This window comes from Electrophorus electricus, chromosome 24 (assembly GCF_041902795.1).
Source record: "Electrophorus electricus isolate QZ-2024a chromosome 24, ASM4190279v1, whole genome shotgun sequence".
Taxonomy (NCBI): domain Eukaryota; kingdom Metazoa; phylum Chordata; class Actinopteri; order Gymnotiformes; family Gymnotidae; genus Electrophorus; species Electrophorus electricus.
In genome coordinates this window covers 14,827,771-14,843,549 of record NC_137520.1, presented here as the reverse complement: position 1 = coordinate 14,843,549, position 15,779 = coordinate 14,827,771, and the positions used below count along the sequence as shown (strand labels likewise).

The following is a 15,779-nucleotide window of genomic DNA, read 5'->3' as shown; positions in this document are numbered from 1 at the left end:
TAATTATTATTTTGTGTTTATTTTTTAAATGCCCAAATCAATTATTTGTAGCTTTGGGAAGACCAAATCTAGACAGAAACTTTTTGACTCGTTACGTAAAATGCTAAATAAGAAGCAGCCAGCTCCCTGTACATCTCAGGTCTCCTGGTTCCCTTTGGGGACTTGCCACTGCTGCCTTAGCTTGCTCACCAGAGGTCTGGACCTGGATTCTCTCTCTATATGATTTCTGTAACCCTGCTTCATATCGTGTTCCATAAAGTACTATACATATAGATATGAATTTGTGGTGGAAAAAAACATGAAACAAAAGCAGGGCTCGCTATATTCGTAATTTTTATTATTAAGAATTTATTATTAAAAAAACATTCCCTTAAGTCTTAGTTACACAGTGAACGAACGTAAGGGGGATCACCATGGCCGAGGTGGAGAGATCATGGCAGGGGCAGGTTCTCCTCTTGCTTGAATGGTCTACTCGTTGCCTCTTTATTTCTACATTACTACAATTATCTCATAATGAAAACAAAGCTTAAGGCATACACGAATAATTGCATCAGTCATGAGGCTTAATAAGTAACTTTTACATAAACTTTAGAATAATCTATTTTTACAGAATAATATTGTCATGAGAGCATAGTTGGTTTGTTAAAGTTAAAACATCACTATTTTGATTAGAATTAATGCAATATTTAATATGATAAAAAGGTAAATCTGCAATGTTAAAAACTCCAGAATCATATAAACATTCACACAGTCCTAAAACAATCTGAGTAAAACAAGTGGTAAATGTTCTCCGCATATTAGAATCATCGTTCAAATCAAAAGTAGATCAAGAATTAAAAATGTAAGCCTTCAGAACATCCTTCCCCTCCACAGACTCCACAGATGCAACTATACTTGCATAATCGCATGCCACCCCTGTGAATCCTCTGTAGAAATAAGCAATTCATATTAAAATTGAATTGATGTACATTTATTGTATGGGAAGCTTGAAGCTTCCGACACATTTACACATTGCTGAAAAATTTCACAAACTGCATTTAACACGAAACCTCTTCACTTTTAACACTGCAAGTAGCACTGGATGCCAGCTATAGTTACAGGCAAATTCCTCTCCCTACCAATAGTGGAAAGTACCACACAGCACATCACACTTTGGTCTGTACTGTGCTGAGGCATTGGTCAATGGGCTTGAAATGGTATTGTCTGGTTTTCCAGAGCACTGAATGAAAGTCTACCAAATACAGTGGACCCTTGTGTCAGTGATAATGTACCTTGATGCTGTGTGGGATCCTCCCAGAAGGTGGTATTGGCTCTCGAGGGTGAGCGCTTTATCCTGGTCCTTTTTCCATGTCAGCACTCTTAAAGACAAGTCACGTGATGCAGTGACCACGCGGAAACTGTCCTGTAAATTCAGGACAGTGTAAGTGCATTTGTCAGCTAAATGCCATAAATGTAAATGCATTTTGCCTTATGTTCCTGGTAAAGGTGAAGTGAACATGAGGACAGTCTCCTACCACACAGAGCGAGATTATTGGTTGTATGTGGTCCTTAAAGCTAGCGATGAGGGCCCCTTTAAGGGTGTAGACGTTTAGGTCATTGCCATCAGTAAGCAGAATGGTGCTGCTGCCTTTAGCGTGAAGAATGATGTCTGAATGCCTCTGCTTTAAATTTAGTGGAAATGATTCGACTTGCTGACCTGAAACCACAGAAAAACCGAAGACTGAGTACATCTTGAATACAAACTCAAAAACATTGACACCACAAACACAACAGCCAATTATAACAATGAGAACTTTAAAAAACATTGCTGTGTTTAGCTGTCAGCCTTACCCTCAGCCTCCATGTTGCACTTGGACTTCTTCATGCCTAAATCGAAGACTGAGAGAGCCGTGTGGTGGACCGGTCCCCAATGGTGAATCACGGCCACACGTGCCGGCTGAGTGGGGAGAAAGACTGCAGCGATGCAGCCTCTGACGGGGAGACTCACAAACACTGTGTCCTCTTCTTCAACAGGGCTGCACAGGCTCGCACTCCAGAAAACCTGACCACAGAAAAGCGGCTCAAAGGTTTGTGCTTTCCTTTTTTCCGTATTCTGATCTTACCCTTTTATCTCTCAAGCAGTACAGAGAACCGTTTAAACACTTTTAGAGGAAAGCATACAGAGATCAATAAATCAATAACAGGAATACATGGCTTTAAAAGAAGTCATATACAAAACACAAAAATCTAAAAAATTTTCCAATTAAAATAGTATTCTGCATGGCAGCTGAAAGTTTTATTTTCCTATTTTCCTTTTGCATCAAGGATATAGACTGGTATATCAAAAATGTATTTAGTTCAAAAAAGATGCAGAGGTTGTGTTATCGCATCACAGCTAGTACAGTTCCAGATCTTCAGGTAACTGCTGATATTGACACCAGTACCAGATGTTGTTTTAATCCTACTGTACGTATCAGACCTCTTGTAGTTCATAATGATTATTTTTTGAAACTTCTACTTAAACCAGTCCATTAATTCTAGTTTGCACGTATAAATCCTGAGAATTTAAGTGTAGTGATTAAAACAAATATGGCTTTTAAATCCTTCTTTTCCCAGTTCTGTGTTAAGTTAAGCAGGGTCTGGAACAGATATGTATTCAGGTACAACACTTATACAAATAAGGGACACAATGTGATTTGTGTAACAAGGCAAACTCTATTTCCTGTGAAGCATCTGACCCATAGGTTTTTATACATACAATCAGGGCAGTGGTATCTTAGTGCATAAGGTACTTGACTACTGATCAGACTACTCACGACCAAAGTGGTTCTCTGAAAACAGAGAATCAACCTATTTTGAGGTTAACTGTTTGAAGTTATGATATCATTAAACCCTTTGTTTAATTGTCCACTTTTTCTGTGTTCAAGAGTCTCATACCTGAAGCCAGTGTCTGAAACTGCAAAGCTTACCTTTGGACTAAAATCAAAGTTCTCCTTTGAGGTAGCAAGTATCCATTTCTTATCAGGGGATGAGAGGATAATATTTATTTGAAATGAGTCACACACCACATGCCTTGATATTTCTGACAGAAAGGGGGAGCTCAAGACAAGTAATGAACCTGGAGCAGTTCCCACCTAAAAGAAAAAAACAGGCATAATGTACAAATTTGAATTCTGAATAAATCATGCATCAATACTAATTCAAGATTTGTGTAATTACCATGAGGAAAGAGGCTCCGTCCTTGTAGAAGGGCAGCAATGTGCACTGAGTGGAGGAGGAGGAGAAAGTGGCCAGCTCCGCCCCCGACTGGCCCTGCCATGATTTGATGGCTCCTGTGCTATCAGAAGTGACTACAACACACTGCTGTGGGTCTGTGACGATGGCAGTCACTGGGTTCCCAGCTGAGCTGGACCACAGACTGACACCCTCAGAGAAAAAAAAACATGAAATGTAACACATGCTGTCTCAGGTCTTTGCTGAATTGACTTAAAAGTTTGAAAAAACAACAACAACAAATAAAACCAAGTTCAAGTTTGGTTTATTTGTCACATAAATTTGTCACATACATAGCCATACACAGTATAACTCGCAGTGAAATGTCCCACCTTGTGAATGTCCCATGCTTTCACTGTGCCATCCAGAGATGCACTGCAGACAACTGGAGAGCATCTCCAAATGTCTTGGAGAGTGGTGTTTCCCACCAGGTAAGAAAAACCAACAACTTTTCCTTAAAGATTAGATGCAGAACCATAGTATTTGACATTTATTATGGCACACACAAAGTATGTAATTACAATTACAGATATAAAATTAACACAAACAGTATGCACATAAAGATAAATGCAACAAGCACCAAAAAAATGAACTGTTGCTGGAACGATCGTCAGAACGGGCACAGGTACCTTTATGACCTCTCAGGCTCTTGCAGGTGTAGTCCCCTCCTGGCCTACCTGACTTCATATGATGCTCCAGATTCACTCGATGCAGGTAATACCTTTTCCAGGTGTACCTCTCGGAGGCGGCGAGGAGCTGGCCTAGGTTGCAGAAACCCCATCGGCGCAAGCACATTTCTCTGGACAAAGTGGATTTTTAAAAGGCATCCTCTCATTGGTAGGTAACTGACTACTAAATGCAGCCCGAAGACTGCATGCAGAATTACTGTTTTGTAGTGTAACTTACCTCCAGAGCCATGGAGTTTCTCCAGCTTCATGCCATTCCTCAGCAAAAGGTGCAATTAATGAGAAGGGAAAAAATATTATTCCTGTGTAAACAGTCATATTTGTTGCATAAATAAACTAAAAATACATTACATCTACTATATATTGCTTAAGACATTTTATTAATGACATTGGTTAGATTTAACTGTTATGTTGGGCTTTGTACTACATTATAGTACTGTTGCAATCATCAGAGTTTTTGCTGAGAAAGGGTCCGTTTTTAGGTTATGGTCGCCCTGTCCTTAGGCATCCTGACTCCAGTCTAGATTTTTGTAAAGTTCCATTTTCAAACACACCTGGCGAGCGGGATGGATTACCTGGCTGAGGTGTGTTTGGAGCTGGAATTACCAAATATGTGGCGCAGGTGTAATTCAGCAGGGAACGCTCAGTGTGTGCGGTGCATGGAAATTTCTGGGCCTGAGAAGCACTTTCTTTAACACTAGGCCCTTATTTAATTCCAGCGGTGTGTAAACACTTCCTTAAAATGCCATAGTTTCTCATCCACTACATCACATTTATACCAGTGATTTTTATAGTTATTCGATTAGTCGAAGCACGTATGTAAAAGCAGGGGAAAATATTAAACTGACCAGAGCAGTTGGGAAAACCCAAATGCTTGTGTTTGTAAAGAGTACTACACTCCATTCACCTCGCGTTCATGTATGTGCGTGGTGAGGGGGAGAAGGTCGGACACAATGCTGCCACTACTATTCCGGTTTTTGGCACGCGTGAAATCTGTGCATTTCTGTGCTCACATGTACAATAGTCCGTGGGATTAGGCTACCAGTAGGTAGCCTAAACACTTCACAGGGGACACGGTACGTCTGGAGAAGCGACCAGGCTTAGATCATAGCAGCTTCATGAGGCGGGCAGGATACAATTTCTAAGTTGCTCACCTTACACACACACGAAACTCTGATTAAGTCATCCTCATTTAGAAAAGAAAATATGCTTATCCAACAATCCAGCGGTAATCGGTGCTGATCGTACTCCATATTGTGGTCAAGACTACCACAGTTGCCTGACGTTTGGCTGTCCATCGAGGTTTGAGGATATGTTTACTTCAACTACGGCATCACGACGGGGACAATTTTGGTGAAATGCGTTTTGAAAGAGGAGTGATTTTTGTTTGTGTTTCTCGTTAAATGAACGAATATATATATATATATATATATATATATATATATATATATATATATATATATATATATATATATGTGTGTGTGTGTGTGTGTGTGTGTGTGTGTGTGTGTGTGTGTGTGTGTGTGTGTGTGTGTGTGTGTGTGTGTGTGTTTGTGTGTGTGCGTGTTGCACCTACTTTTAATATTGTAATTACATTTTAAAGGTAACAGTGCACTGCAGTCTGTTGTGCAGCATTTATTAGCCATTTATTTCAGCTGTGTACATGGTGAAGGTGAGACCTGTGTAAATAGCAATATAAATCCAGTTAAAACGGCACATTGTGGGTTACTATATCTATAACAAGTTAGTTGATGTGTAGCCAACATCAAATTTTCTTCTTCAAAGCCTGTCCATTGAGCATTCCCTTTTACAATATTATGCAGCTGTGCCATTTTAGAAAGTCGCTCGATATATGGTGAAAAAACAGAGATTTGTGCTTCTAATTTGAGTCGTGTCAACAAGACCATCTTTTCCAGGACTACTGTGTGTGACCCCCAGGAGCCCCGCGGGAGACGGACGGCGCTCTAGTGAAGAGACCCTGCACCCTCTGCGCGCATCCCGATCATGCGTCCAACCGGGAAAAGACACGCACTGCACGACCCTAACCGGGAGCTTTTACCTGCAAGCAGCCTGCAGTGAGAAAGGGTTGGAACAAGAATGTTAACGGAAAACTATTGCTAGGCGAATCAGGCTGTCTAAAAGAAAGATAATAAGAGGGTGTCGCATTTATGAAAACTGCCATACATGAATCAAGATGTATATATATATACATCTTGTGAGAGAGAGAGAGAGAGAGAGAGAGAGAGAGAGAGAGAGAGAGAGAGAGAGAGAGAGAGAGAGAGAGATAGTTAGATACACTACAAGAATAGGTACGCTTATAGGTACGCTTTATAAACATTTCCCATCATTACCTAATGGTTTGTTGAATGATAGTTACACAATATTTTGGCATTGTGATGGGAAATACTCTTTCACACAAACCAGCACGACCTCAGCCTGCCTCGAGCGTCAGAATGTTTAGGAGCCTATTTTCACCCAATGTATTTGGGTTATTGTATTCTTTTGTAGCATCATCTCTAGCGTTCAGTTAGTTAACTTATTTGATTGTGTCCAACTGGACGTATTTACCTTTTTAATAAGTGGTTAATCTGTTTATATAGAAAGCACGTGACGCAGTGTATCAGCAGGGGGAGCAATACCAGCAGTCGTTCCCAATTGCCATTTTTTGCATATGGAACAACACGCGCATCCAAGACCAATACCAAGCTACCAATTCTACATCTGGTAATTAAACTTATATAATGCAGTGAACTAGTCAACTCTATGTATAAACGCCCGATAAGGCTGTAGAATGAAACACACATGGTTTGGGTTATTGTTACGTTACAAACGAACCAAATAAATACAATTATTTTCCTAATAGCTTTCTAACTTAAAAACGCTCGTGTCTCACCGTCACTTCAATTTAAAGGGAACAAAAAATTAGATCTTAGATCATATAATGTAAGAAAATGCCTAATCGTATTATGGGCGTGCAAGTCCCTTGAAATAGTCATACGCAATAACCTTCAGCGCGAACCTGTACTCATTAAGAAATCACTCATATAAAAATAAAAACAATGAACAGGTGAATTGTCGTTCGTGCAGTAGGCTTGTCTCTCGGCCTCCACAGGTGGGCTCAGTCCTTGCAGCCCAGAACACGCCCCACTGTAGGACTCGTGCACTGAAGTGCGCTTTAGAGACATCACACGGCACGAGGCAGTTTGATATCACATCAGCGAGCTGCGTGCCCATCTTTCCACCAGCATTACTGCGCGAGCTCAAAGCCGTGTATCTGCGTTCTGATGACGCGAGCTGCAAGAAATACACATGACGGGAGGACGCGTTTCTTTTAGGACTCGAGCCGACTTCGGTAAAACAGTTGCCAACTGAACATCATTTTTAGTTTTACACTTCCAAGTTATCATTGCGGGAAACAGACACGCGATCACCATGAGCAGAAAAACGCGACGCTGGATGTTTCGCGTTTTTCTTTGTCTTGGAATAATCTACTTGAAAATTGGGTGAGTTATGACGGAGATCAATCTGCATTTCGACTATTCGTACATGGATTCTGGGCTATTCTTTGACATAACATGAAATCTTAAGAGCTTCACGGTTCATCTTAATGAACTGTCGCACAATAGGCTGAAAGTATGAAAGGAGGTATGAAAAGTTTATGTAGTGTTCGCCAGTGTGAAACGGAACGAACATTTAGAATTATTGCTTAATCGCAATGTGGAACAGGCTGTAAAACCTACATAGAACACAGTATACATTTTACCCATTTCTTTTTGTCTAAGAGCCGTGTTTGTGTAAGTCTTCGGATATCGTATTTTTCTCTCGCTCGGAGCTGTGCGAGTGCGCACTGCGCGGTCTCTGACACGGCACCTCTCAGGACGCGTCTCGGAAACGCAGAGAAGTTGTATATTGTATAAAAACACTGAAACGAGTATTCTCATTTAAAACACATACACACATCTATTACTGTTAACTTTTTGCTTTTATGCTTCTGCTTTTGTTACTGTAGAATTAGTTTAGTGGGACAAGCGAAGCCTTGCTTTTTGCACTTCAACTTTTGAATAACGGACAACGGATTTTTCTGTCTTGTTAATTTTAGGGGTTTCTCATCGGTAATAGCGCTAGGAGCTAGCATCATATGCAACAAGATCCCCGGACTCGTACCCCGACAACGGATCATCTGCCAAAGTCGACCGGACGCAATCATTGTTATCGGACAGGGAGCCCAAATGGGGATTAATGAATGCCAATTTCAGTTCAGGAACGGTCGTTGGAACTGTTCTGCCCTTGGAGAGAGAACTGTCTTCGGAAAAGAGTTGAAAGTGGGTATGTTGCAAAACTTTTAAAGCTCGACTGCATCACGTACCTTACGGGTCTATGGGGGCAGACGTTACACAACGGCTTCACTGTAAAGGGAAATGTGCGCATTGATTTGAGTTACAACTCAGGTAAACCTGATTCTGAACAGCCCAGTGGCAATGCGTGAAGATGGATTAGGTTGGTTTGAAAAGTTCACGAAATGATCGACCGGGTTCACCTTAGACTTCCGTCCCACATGCCTGAGATGTCTGTCAGATGACATGAGCGCGTGTTTGTACCTGGGGTCGTGCAAGCGTGCAGATGCACGCACCCAATCACCTTTTAAGAGCCCTCTAAAAGTCAGACAGCAAAAGATACGTTGTTTTTGGTTAGTTTAGCGTTGTACTTTTAAATAAACATTCCTGCTATCATCTCTGATATGAAAAAAAAAAAGACTTTAGTATTTATTGTTATTCAAATCCTTGGCCGCGCGGTAGCACAAAAATCTTTTACCTCAAAAACAGCAACTACGGCTGCGGGCGAGTGCGTAAATACATGGTTTTCTTGCCCGTTAGTGAAGCCCTTTACTTGGGTGAGAGGTATCGGACATTTGTTTGCAGTTATTGTTTAGCGTTAAGTAGAACTGTATAGGAAGAAAGCTGTCAGCAAGTTCGTCAATCCCTTTTCTAAATGAAAAGTGACTTTCTGAGAGAAGCATTCACATATTTTTGTGTTTTCTTATCTGTTTATCTAGCATTTACAGCTAGCGAGGTCTTTCCACGGGTATGTGTTACGATGTGTTTAACTGAAAATAAAAGAAAACAGACAAATTACTTTGTTTTCCTTCACAGCGCAGTGCCATTGCAGATTAGTAGCCCGGCTTGATCACGTGCCAAATTGGTGTACTCCAGCAAATCCACAGTATCAGAAAATAGTCTGTTTATAGAACTGAAGTAGGAGTGCTCTAACCTACAGTGTAAATAATACTGTAATAAACTTTACTGTAATATACTTTACAGTGTAAATAATACTGTTAAATAATACTGTACACTATTCACTCTAAAACATGGTGGGAAGTACAGTGTACTGTAAGTTTCAGTTCTGTTAGAAAGAAGGTTATTAAATGCAGGTGCCTTATTAAGTGTAAGCCTGTTATGATTGACCTGCCCTGCATTATATGCATCCAGGTTGGCTGGTACCTAAACACCAATCCTGCATAACCGCTGTTTGTAGATGATTTATAACACAGGAGATAGGTGCTAACCTTATGGGTGCAGGTGTTCACTCCCGCTATGTAATACCAGTTTGACTAAGATGATCAATAGCGTTTCTTTTTCACAGTGCAGCACCTCTGTGCAGAATAATTAATAGACATGAATGCATTTCACCTCTCACAAACCTCATTTCAGTGCAGTTGTGACATATGTGTCATGTGTTACTAGCCAAAAACATGGTCGCTGTACTGAAGTTTGTATTAGCGATGTGGACAGTGGACTAAAGTTTAACAGTATTTAGGTGAATTTTTTAGAAAATGCTCCAAAGACACTTGAGTTGTTTAACTTTAGATTTTTTTCATGAGTATCAAAAAGATATACATATACAATATACAAATACTTGATGCTTGCAATGGGCATTTCTGCAAAAAAAGAAACATATATTTCTCAATAGGAGAATCAGCACTGTAATTAAAACTTCACATTTACATGTCTACTGTAATAAACAGCTCATGTGTTCACAAACATGAAATGGTCCACCTTACAGATCACTTTTAAAATATGTGGACGATTTGGTACACACTGTGTGTGTTGAGTGTATGTGTAGGTGGGTATCTGTGTGTGTGTATTTGTGTGTCTGTGTGTGCATATATATAATTATGTGTATGTGTTCATGTGTTTGTTCGTGTTTGTGTATATTCATGTGTATGTGTGTGTTTGTGTGTGTGTGTGTGTGTTTCAGGCAGTAAAGAGGCTGCATTCACCTATGCCATCATTGCAGCGGGGGTGGCACATGCTATCACAGCGGCGTGCACACAGGGCAACCTGAGTGACTGCAGCTGTGACAAAGAGAAGCAAGGTTTCTATGGACGCGCCGATGGCTGGAAGTGGGGCGGCTGCTCAGCCGACGTCCACTACGGCCTGGGCTTCTCCAAGGTGTTCGTGGATGCACGCGAGATCAAGCAGAGTGCCAGAACGCTCATGAACCTCCACAACAATGAGGTGGGGCGGAAGGTACGTATACAAGAGTAGGAATTCCAAAAATAAATCCATGCATTAATTAACTAATTGTGTTTTTAACCCTTTATCATCATGCATACAATTCGACATATTAATCTGGCAGAAAGAGCAGTGTAATGGTTCTTATGTGGTCCTCATCTCCATAGTGTACACTCATCCCCTATGTTAGTGGAAACCTCTACAATACACCTATACTTACTTCACATCTATTACATTTTATGGGTGTACAGGTACAGATTTTAGTACATATATTCCCAGGCACCATCCATTAGCTACATTTGACCTCTTTCCTCACTGGTCTGTTTCTGATCACAGCTGAACAGCTTTAGCTGGTCACCATAGCTGGACAGCTTTCAGTTCAGCGGTGCATCCTTTGGTCAAATCAGCAGAGACAATGATGTGGCAGTGTTGGCGGAGGGGGTCAGGGCATCTTTACACATGCCATTTGGTTGAGAATTGTCTGTCATCAAAACAGATCCAAGCAACTCATGAAGAATTGAAGGTTGTCTAAACCAAACTGTACATGGCAACAGATAGGCTGTTGTCACTAAATAATCCATAAATGTTCACAATATCCCATCACTTGTGTGTTTGTATTTTTGGCTTGTTTTGCCATTTCATCAGGGAAAACAAATCACAATTTAATTTGACAGCCACTGAGCTAGAAAGATGTGAGGTGTAACCATGGCTTACTCTATTTGGTTGTTATTACTGTTTTTCCCATTAGCTATTGGTAGATTATTACTACTTGGTCTCTTATTGGCCAAGTGGTCACACTAAATGGATCAAAGTAAAGTCAGAGTCTGAACGTAGTCAGTAAACTTGGCAGTGCAGTGCCTGGACGTCAGCAGCCTGGCATGGAAGCCAAAACTGAGCTGGCAGTGCAATAATGGGAAGCTTTTAGGGGTAAGAGCAGTTTAAGTGGCAGAGTTTGATTACAAACCAGATCAGAGAATTGCAAACACACTGGAACTACACAAAAGCATCAGCTCCCCTATGTTCTGCTCAGTTTACAACTCACTGACTCACACTGGGAGCCCTCATGATGTTCCTCTCTTCATCAAATGGTGAAAAAGGTAACATGTTTCATCTCTGATGCTGTGTTGTTGTTGTTTGTCAGACCTTTTAGTTTCCTCAGAACACCTTGTGCTGTTAAATGCCGTTTTCACTTTCACCTGCATCTGAAAGTCCTCCCTTTCCACACCAGCTGCCAGTTGTCTTTGATGTGGTGCAGGTTAATATCTTCAACTAAATCTTGAGCCTGATAAAAGCCTTTTGTTGTGCTTCTATATGAAAAACAGGAATTCTTGCTATCACAAGTGGACCTCGTTAAACGTATGCGCCTGTCAGCTTTAGATTTGGGCTCCTCTTCAGCTTCCAGTGGCAGAGTTTTGGCAGACACAGAACAAATCTCATTTTCCCCTGTTGGTTGAGTTTAATGAGGAGGAAAAGAAGTCTCCATCTTGTGTCTGGCTTGTCCAACTCCTCGTCACAGAGAGACGATTCATGACTCGAGCATCATCCCCTCACATAGGGCCTCCATGCTGACATTACACAGCCAATTCACAGCTGCCATTTTTCCCTCCTCATGGAACAGCTGAATTCACACTGGCTTATCTAAGCGGCTAAATTGCCTCTTAGTGGACTGACTATGCTTCCAGGTTCATTCTATCTGTATGTTTTGTCTCCGGGCCATTAAAGGAGGCCTCTGTTGGGAACGTCCTTATCCACAGTCTTAATTTATGCTGGCTCATGTAATGACATTGGTTAAGATCTTGGCTTTCATTGCCCAGTGCTAAGCAGGAGCTAACAAAAGCTGCCCATGGTTTTTGTCACTGGTATGTTAACAGAGAAGCGACTTCAGAAAGGTCAGTTTTATTGGTGATGCTCAGGCAAAGAGGAAAACTTTGTGCAAGGCTAACAGTACCATTTTAAATACTGAACTTCTCTTGCCAAATAACATTTTAAATGATGGCATTTTTAAGATGCCCCATGGTGTGATGCACAACTGCAGTTGTGTGTTATCAGACCGTATTCACCATTACTTGAGAATAGCAAAGCTTTGACATTTAGGTATATTGCTTTGGGAACATTTGGGGTGTTTGATCTGAACACTGGAGAAATGTTAAAAAAGAAAATACTTTCTTCCCAATAACCCAGAAGAGCTCTGAAACTTTGATGTAAAATATATGAGACCACACTTTTAAGAGATGAAATTCATGGTAATTCTAAGATTTTATTCAGCTCTTTCCTTTAACTCTGTTTCTTTTTCTTGTGTAAGGTAAGGTATAACCACACATGCATAGCCTGACATCTGATAGTTGCACTTGTGTATACACTATAGACAGAGTTACTATATCAGGTGACCTATGCTCATTAATCATATCAGTTCAGCTGGGACAGGAGACTTTTTTCTGACAGGGCAGTAAGTTGTAGGGGCACCTTGCTATTGTCAGGAGGGATTCACTTAACACTGACATAGTGTCAGATTCCAAATCTTCCCAAAACCTAAGAGGTTCATCCACATTTGTATAGTGAATAATGGTGGATTATGTAACTCTAATTTGAGTATTTTTACCATGAATGCAATACTGCTGTTTTTGCATTTTATGCCCATGCTCACTGTAAAATCAAATCAGGTTGTAATTCTATTGTAATTACAGTATGGTATATAATACTATATACGCGGAACTATATATTGGTTGCAATAACAAAAACCCCAGAGTGTTGTAATCCATGATACATTTGTCTGAAAGTAGCTGACTAAGGAGTTTTTCTGCTTTAGGTCCTGGAGAGGAACATGAGACTGGAGTGTAAGTGTCACGGCGTGTCGGGCTCCTGCACCACCAAGACCTGCTGGACCACATTGCCCAAGTTTCGGGAGCTGGGCTACATCCTGAAGGAGAAGTATAGCCAGGCCGTGCTGGTGGAGCCCGTGAAGGCCAGCCGCAACAAACGCCCCACCTTCCTCAAGATCAAGAAGCCCTTCTCCTATCGCAAGCCCATGGACACGGACCTGGTGTACATCGACAAGTCCCCTAGCTATTGCGAGCCGGATGTGGTGACAGGCAGTGTGGGTACGCATGGCCGTGTGTGCAACAAGACTGTGGCGCACCACCCGAGCAGCTGCGACCTGATGTGCTGTGGGCGTGGCTATGACACACACCAGTACTCGCGCGTGTGGCAGTGCAACTGCAAGTTCCTCTGGTGCTGCTACGTCAAGTGCAACACCTGCAGCGAGCGGACGGAGGTCTACACCTGCAAGTGAACTTGGCTTTGCTCTTGTGGTTTTAAAGAGTGATCATTGGACCCCCTCACCTTTGGGGGCTCCGCCCTGCTGTGGTGCGGGAGGGGTGGGGTGGTAAGTCTGCACCACGTTTTTTGTGGGTGGGATGCTGAGTCTACTGATGAACATCTCAAAGCCCTGATGTCAGACGTTTGCTGTTGTCTTTTTTGCACATTGCCTCCTCATGGAATGTATCCATGAGTGTCAGGGCTGAACACTGGAGAAAGACTTTAAAAGCAGACCTTAAAAATGACTAGAGGATGGGGAGAAAAATGACATGGTCCTGGACTTGTAAGACTGAATGAAGTGCATCCATTCATAACCTCAGCTCCTCATAGGGCCCTGCTTATCTTAACAGGCCTGCGGCACACGTTGAGAATGGGCGAGTCTGGAGCTGTCTGAAATGCATCTAAGCTACTAGACTTTCCCTTCCTCCAAGTTAGACTCATAACGATAGGTGTGTGCAACTTGTAATGGCACAACTCAACGTTAGAGATAACTGACGATTCATTTAGAGAAACAATTTTATTTATTTATTCATCATTCAGGTGCTACGAAGTAGTAGTAGTGCAGCCTTGCATGTTTGTGAACGCAGAATCAGTTCACACTGAAATCAGATTCACACTGAAATCAGATTCTCACTGGAACCTAAAAATACAGCAGTGGAGGCATGTAGTGATAGTTCATGTCTCTCTGTGTTTCCCTCTATTTGCTGCTAGTTTGGAGAATCACCATTTGGTGAAGTGGTGGAATAACTACTGACTACAAGCATAATTTTAATTAGTATAGTGATATATCCAGACATGGAATTACGTTGAAAATAATTGGTAAAAGAGTATATTTTGTAAAAGAGTATTTTTATATGAATGACTTATTTATACTTTTTTCCTGTTTGTTGTGCACAGTTTGCATTGCCTTTCAGTCTGGTTATGCAGTAGTTATGGAATATGGGTAACATAAGCTGGCAGATGGTAGTGACATTAAAATCAAGCATGATTAATGAATCACCTAATTACACATCATTTGTGTGTAATTTCTTTCTGTGTATCTGTGTATTGGTTTCCTGCTAAGAAGTGTAGTATGAAAAGCTAAAAGCTAACACCACAAATGCTGATATAAATATGTTACAAATGGTATCCTATGTTCTGCATAGTTTATTGGCACTAGACAACTTCAAGGTAATACTGCCTTGTACTGATTCTTCAGGGTTTTTTTTTACTGTTTAATCTTCAAAAAAAAAAAAAATTTTTTTTCTATGTAGTCAGGTACAGTTCTCATATCGATATAGACATAAGCTTAAATGTTCCTGCAAATAAGAAATTACTCATAGAAACCATGAACGTTAAAAAAAAAAAAAAAAGATTGTTTAAAAGACAAAACTTCTGAAACTACTGAATAAAACTACTGAATTAAGATCTCAAAGGGCAGAGGAGCAGTGTGAGGTCAGAGGATGCAATGGATGTGTTTTGTTCTGAAAGTGTTTTGGCAATGGCTTGCTCCTGTGGGAGGAGCTGGGGCCTTTGGTGATAAATGATACTGACATGCACCTCATTCAAACTCCACTGCCAGTTGCTACAACAACTTCAAGAAGGAGCCACAAAATGTAAAGCAGCATCCAAGAAATGCCAGTCTTCCCACCAGCCTCTGGGAAAGCCAGTCTTCCCAAAAGCCTCTGAGAAAGCCAGTCTTTCACTGTCCGGAAGTGTCCTTTTTTTTTGCCTTTTCTTCATGGCCTTAAAAATCACATATTTCATGTGGAGGAAGGTTTGTATATGCATTGGAGAGTGGCAGGAGGATGGGAAAGATTTGCAATGCATAAGACAACCTCCACTTAGGATCAAAAGGTGGCAGAGGGATGAATGGCTTCTGGGCTGGGAAATCTGGTTAAAGTTAAACCAGAAGACCCCTTAAGACCTTCTCTTGCAGTCGTAGCGGTTGGGAGCAAGTCTTCTTGCTATTTTGCATCACTGAGGCTTAATTATGAGTCATCAGCTACAGTCACATTAGGGTCACGTGCTTAAA

At 41.2% G+C, this 15,779-nt stretch overlaps 2 protein-coding genes across 3 annotated transcripts; one reads left to right on the top strand and one right to left on the bottom strand.

The window, feature by feature from the left end:
* Nucleotides 1-316: 316 nt before the first annotated feature.
* Nucleotides 317-5,258, bottom strand: fbxw12 (F-box and WD repeat domain containing 12). Of its 2 annotated transcripts, none has more exons than XM_027001738.3 (10): nt 5,093-5,258; nt 4,159-4,196; nt 3,882-4,051; nt 3,585-3,706; nt 3,199-3,405; nt 2,949-3,113; nt 1,831-2,041; nt 1,515-1,696; nt 1,272-1,402; nt 317-926 (listed from the first exon to the last, which is right to left on the bottom strand). In XM_027001738.3, exons 1-10 carry the CDS (start codon nt 5,234-5,236, stop codon nt 827-829), a joined length of 1,470 nt encoding a protein of 489 aa, XP_026857539.2. In that variant the 5' UTR covers nt 5,237-5,258; the 3' UTR covers nt 317-826. The 2 variants fall into 2 exon arrangements, with proteins under 2 accessions (XP_026857539.2, XP_026857540.2); XM_027001739.3 differs by having other exon boundaries at nt 4,159-4,183; nt 5,093-5,229.
* Nucleotides 5,259-7,143: 1,885 nt separating this feature from the next.
* On the top strand, nt 7,144-14,891 carry wnt7ab (wingless-type MMTV integration site family, member 7Ab). Its single transcript, XM_027001740.3, has 4 exons — nt 7,144-7,441; nt 8,038-8,264; nt 10,194-10,465; nt 13,257-14,891. Exons 1-4 carry the CDS (start codon nt 7,371-7,373, stop codon nt 13,737-13,739), a joined length of 1,053 nt encoding a protein of 350 aa, XP_026857541.3. The 5' UTR covers nt 7,144-7,370; the 3' UTR covers nt 13,740-14,891.
* The last annotated feature ends 888 nt before the right edge of the window (nt 14,892-15,779 follow it).

Coding starts and splice junctions, on each gene's coding strand:
- fbxw12 (XM_027001738.3), bottom strand. CDS start 5,236: ATGGACAGCCAAACGTCAGGCAACTGTGGTAGTCTTGACCACAATATG. Junction 3,707..3,881: donor GAGCCTGAGAGGTCATAAAG/GTACCTGTGCCC, acceptor CTAATCTTTAAG/GAAAAGTTGTTGGTTTTTCT. Junction 1,403..1,514: donor CAATAATCTCGCTCTGTGTG/GTAGGAGACTGT, acceptor CTGAATTTACAG/GACAGTTTCCGCGTGGTCAC.
- wnt7ab (XM_027001740.3), top strand. CDS start 7,371: ATGAGCAGAAAAACGCGACGCTGGATGTTTCGCGTTTTTCTTTGTCTT. Junction 8,265..10,193: donor CGGAAAAGAGTTGAAAGTGG/GTATGTTGCAAA, acceptor TGTGTGTTTCAG/GCAGTAAAGAGGCTGCATTC. Junction 10,466..13,256: donor ACAATGAGGTGGGGCGGAAG/GTACGTATACAA, acceptor TTTCTGCTTTAG/GTCCTGGAGAGGAACATGAG.